The sequence below is a fragment of the Polyodon spathula genome, chromosome 15, assembly GCF_017654505.1.
Source record: "Polyodon spathula isolate WHYD16114869_AA chromosome 15, ASM1765450v1, whole genome shotgun sequence".
Classification (NCBI taxonomy): Eukaryota; Metazoa; Chordata; class Actinopteri; order Acipenseriformes; family Polyodontidae; genus Polyodon; species Polyodon spathula.
This window is the reverse complement of record NC_054548.1, coordinates 23,811,870-23,817,012: the sequence shown is the minus strand read 5'-3', so window position 1 is coordinate 23,817,012 and position 5,143 is coordinate 23,811,870. Positions and strand designations below refer to the sequence as shown.

The 5,143-nt window shown below is 33.6% G+C and overlaps 1 protein-coding gene across 1 annotated transcript in view; it reads right to left on the bottom strand.

Moving 5' to 3' along the window:
- Positions 1 to 1,101: 1,101 nt before the first annotated feature.
- LOC121327604 (cell cycle control protein 50A-like) overlaps positions 1,102 to 5,143 on the bottom strand; it is a 9,261-nt gene continuing 5,219 nt past the window's right edge. The window contains exons 4-7 of the mRNA XM_041271713.1: positions 5,070 to 5,143; positions 4,286 to 4,429; positions 3,249 to 3,455; positions 1,102 to 2,058 (exon numbers count right to left, since the gene is read on the bottom strand). The exon at positions 5,070 to 5,143 is cut by the window's right edge and continues 17 nt beyond it. Coding sequence (XP_041127647.1) covers positions 1,868 to 2,058; positions 3,249 to 3,455; positions 4,286 to 4,429; positions 5,070 to 5,143 — 616 coding nt within the window. The 3' untranslated portion in view covers positions 1,102 to 1,867. The remainder of the gene's footprint in view (positions 2,059 to 3,248; positions 3,456 to 4,285; positions 4,430 to 5,069) is intronic.

The window sequence follows — 5,143 nt, the reverse complement described above, 5'->3', positions numbered from 1 at the left end:
ATATATATATATATATATATATATATATATATATATATATTTTGTATAAAATTATATTTCAGTTCTCAATATTTAAAAGATGCTATTTATATCCTATTAATTAGTAATATATAGCCCTAATTTACATTGACTCTCCCAATTAAATAACAACACTGATCCAGTGTTCACGCTGTCTGGTGTCAGGAATAGTGAACAGCTGCTCAGTATTAATGATTTCACTGGGAGGTGGTGATAACAAGTTACAAATTACTAAAGTGACCCTATACACCACTATAAATTAATATTTTGATATTCTTATATATATATATATATATATAAGATATATATATATATATATATATATAAAAAACTATTAAAAAAACTATTATAAATAAATAAATATTGATGTACTTATTTATTTATTTCATTTGTTAAAAGCTATTATTGTATTGTCATGCTGCCTCAAGATAATTAATCACCAGAATCAATTTAGCAAAGGTTTAGGGCTCAATTCACATGTTGATTTCCTTCAGTTTAAAGGCAACTTCAAAATCCTGTTCTGTCTCACAGTGTTCCGGAATTATGGGACCAGGTGGCAACCCTAGGGTAGACACTCAAATTAGAAGTGCACTGTTTATATTTAAGTTAGACGGGGGCGGGAAATGGAAACACTGGGCCACTCCTGTTATGCTAATAATAAAGCCCGTTTGAATTTGATAGAGAAGAAGGAGAATTACTGAAACATAGACGTGTATCCAAGTGCAAAGTTTAGATGACATTGCTGTTAAAATTAAATTGAAATAATTACTATACCCAAATGTGGTTTAAATGTTTCGAATTCTGTATCATTTGTTAAGAATATTGTCCATATATAAACAACAAACAGCACTGTATAATGTCATTATTTTTGTTGTTTTATTGAAAGAACGACAACACAAGTTATTTACAAGCACTGTCTGACTACTATATATATATAATATATCTATATAATATATCTAATAATATATAATATATATATATAGTATATATATATTATGTCACGAACAGTGCTTGTAAATACAGTAGTAAATTCAACCACTGATGATATAAGCGCTAACTATAAGCAGTTGAATTATATGAAGTTATTGTAATATGTACTATACTGTAAACCTGTATAGAAAAATAACTTGAATTTTTGTTTTAACGATAATTGCAGAGAATCATATTCTTGCATGACAATTTTATGGCTCCAAAACAACCAACTTCTCTTAGTTAAAAAATAAAATAAAATAATTTGAGTGCCATCTTAAAACCTTTTGCTAATCCCTGGTTACAAGGTGTTTGGGCACATGGTTTGATGGCTTTTTTCAGCCCCTATTAACCAGGTCTGTGTGCTGGAGCAGAATAAACTTTTATAACACAAGTGTGCTGAGGAAATGGGATCCTGAGATCATGTCTTATATTTTTAAGTCACAACAGGTGTGTCTTTCTTCTAATAGTACTGAAACTATTTCTTGTCGTTTTTTGTTAATGTCTGGTAGCCATGTTGGGGTGGGGTATGTGACAATGGACAAAACAGATTAATCCACAATACAAAACACTTATGAGAAACTAAAAATACAAACATTTCTATATCACTCTACCAGACCAAACAGGCACAATCTCACATGACAAAAAAAAAAAAAAAAGGAAGTCCTATAGATCATTTTATAAATGATTTTAAATAGTCTCATTTCGGACCTCTCTACATAATCACATTAGGTAGGTTGTCATCCACTTTACACCTCACATCACACTGTACTTCTGTAATACATGTTATTTAATTCCCATGTGGTTTGGTGGATCTTTACTGATTGTATTACGAACAAACACAAGAACGTCGAAGCAGGATGCTACTGGAAAGTAGGGTTTATTCTTCCTCTAGACCCAGAGGCTTTTTCCTAAATTTCAGGTGAACCACTGTTAGGATGATGGCCACTACCAGGGTAATCGCGCCGGATGTAGAGTAGGCTATACCCAGGAAGTTGTTCTGACCTCCCAGCCAGGACACTGTGGAGAGAATCACAGATTTTCGGCCTTTGAACTTGCCCACAGGGTAATCTGAAAGTTGCAGTTAAGGACAATCAGATTTGTTTCCATTCTAAAATGTTTTAATTATGCCAAAAGTCACTTCTCTGTTTAATGATTTGACAGATCAAGCATAAAATAATTTGAAGCATGTAAAACTAGCAACAGCATGGTTAAAAATAACAATATAACTTCTTTCCAGCAATTTTTTTCTTACAATTTTTAAACATTCACAGTACAAATAATGTAATCCACTCATACATTTCCAATACCTTTTCACTTGCTTCATAATATGTTTAAATCTTCTTGAGATTCTTAATTAAAAAAAAAAAAGTATACCTGTATGACATACCTGTATGTTATATTTTATATATATATAATATATATATATATATCTATACCTACCCTATGTAATTGTGCCACACACACACACACACACACACACACACACACACACACACACACTTAACATGTTTCTTCCAGTTTTATTCATTCCAGTAGGCAAAAAACACTTTAAAGGGGATGTAAGCAAATCTTAATAACTGTCACAAAATAACTGTCACAAAAAATGACATTAAAATGTTCTTGGTAAACAAGTTGTCTTCAATATACGCACCTTAAAGAAACACTAACTAGACTTTCTAAATGCATTTCCTTACCTCTTATTACTACAAAACATGATCTCTCTGTATTATACTAATTGCACGTTATATTCTGTGACATGCAGACAAGAAGACTGGCACTTGTGTGTACATTAATAAAAACAACAAAATAAAACACAGTTTCTTTATATATATATATATATATATATATATATATATATATATATATATATATATATATACACACACACACACTTAGGATGCTTTAGTTGACACATGATACAGGAATGTTTCCAGTTATTCAGGGAGTTATTTTAAGGTTATCACAGCTGATAAGACAACCTTTCACACTCTTACCATCAGGTGGCGCCAGTGTACTATTTAGTCACAAGTTTTAGTGTTGTTTAGCCAAATAATTTGTGAATGCCTAATTACTTCAAATAACTTTTCAACCACCTGTCTTAGCTAGACGCACACTTCAATTGGTCACTGCAGTGTCACTACATTGAGGCACAAATGACCTCATAAAACCCAGAAGCTGGATATGCAAATGTCAGTGTGGCTTAGTAACATACTGATGAGACAGCTCATTCCACCAAGAATGGCCTTGTGAAAGGATACTGTAGGAAATTTTAACACTGTAGTTCCCAGCTGGAAGGCCGTCATTGAACTCCTGTGTGCGATTTAGCCGCCCGTAAAGCTTCTTAAATGAAGGAAAGGCTGCCTGCCTCATCCACACAATGAGGTCCTCGTTCACAAAGCCGTTGTTGTTCTCCTCCACACTGAGCTGGTACACAGGCTTCCGCCAGTAAAAGGGACGGGCCGTTCCTGAGACAGAAAACTCAGTGAGCCTAAACTATCCATAACTTCAGTTTGAAACAATTTTACACAGATCCTTTTAGTGTACTGAGTTTGTACCTACAGCATTACACACCAATCAGTTAAACGTATAGGAATTACATAGATTGAGGCGCCAAGTGTTTATCTAGTTGACGTTGCTTCTTTTAGTTTTCCTTCTACTATGTACAGCTGCAACCCTATATTGCCAAGTTATACTTTCAGAACACAAGGTTTATGTGATTGATCTTGCCTTGACTTAGTGATTTAAAAACGGCCTCACAATCATTTTCTAATCACCAAGGTTTACAACTCAACTCCAGTATAGTGGTAAATGAAAACACCAGCCACTTGATGTATAGTAGGATTTGTTTCACATCTTTTTGGAAGTTAAAAAATGTAATGACAGTAAAATCAGTCATTAGAAATAAACAAACTAGCACTAACTCCTTTAAAGATGCAATGTACCACAACAATAATAAAACAGTATAATTCATTGATATCAGTTTTCCTATGTTTAGACATCTGTGTATTCTACTTTTACAGAACGCATGCCTTGTGTAACTGCTTGTTAACAGCTTCATCAAGCAAGCACCTCCGCTATATCAGCCCTTCAGATGAGACGTAAAACCGAGGTCCTATTGTAAGTGACTTTGCATCAGAAGGAGCAGTTGCTGATGCATAGTTCACCCCCTAGTCTCTGTATGGATAAAAGTGGCTGCTAATTGACTTAATAATAATAATAATAATAATAATAATAATAATAATAATAACAACAACAACAACAACTTCTGCCTGGGATATGAAGGGAAATGACAGACCTGAAAAAGCAGCAGTAAGATTGTCCTTGGGTGATGGGTTTTGAAATTTCACGGTTCTGTCAGTGAACCATGTAATATCAGTCTTCAGCAATGGGACTGGTGTTTCAGTGTTTTTATCAGAGTGGTAGAAAAGCTGAAGAGTATCTGGAAAACAAAATGCCAGCATTGTAGTAATCTAAAACAAACCCTCTAATAATGGGCTCAGTAATTATAGTAGAATTATATCCAAAATATAGCAGCCTATGCATGCAGTTCCATATTACTTTATCCACCTTTGACATATTGGACCACACAAGCTGTTCATGTTTAAGTAAATTATGTCACCGTGATAAAAGGTTAATTTAATTTCTCTTACAGCAACACAGGACCCTCACAAAGCTTTAACTCAGGTATTTTAAGTTCTAAATCAAGACTTGTTGGTTCCTTAAATATTTCATGAATACTACATTTCATAATCTATAAAAAGAGTTAATGGTGGACAGATCCCTAAAGGGATAATAAACAAGGTAAGACTACTTACCTAAATTAAAGTTGGTAAATGTATTGGGTGTGTTTTTTACCTTTCGGAAAAAAAAAAAATCATTCTATTGAGGATTTGAAGTAAAGTCCTTTGAGAATCAAGCCCATTGGGTTACAGTGTCTCTGTCACTTTTTACTATATGGCCTTTTTAAACAAGATACCTTGAATTTCTATCAAATAAGCAGTTTTATCATCATTGAATGGGCATCTGAGCATATCTATCAAGCACACAGACAGAATGACAGAATGTGTTCAGGTACATACCATTGAATATGCTATTGGCAATAGCCCCACAGGGTGCAATAGGAGTGCCATTCTTATACTTGTCAAATGGAACA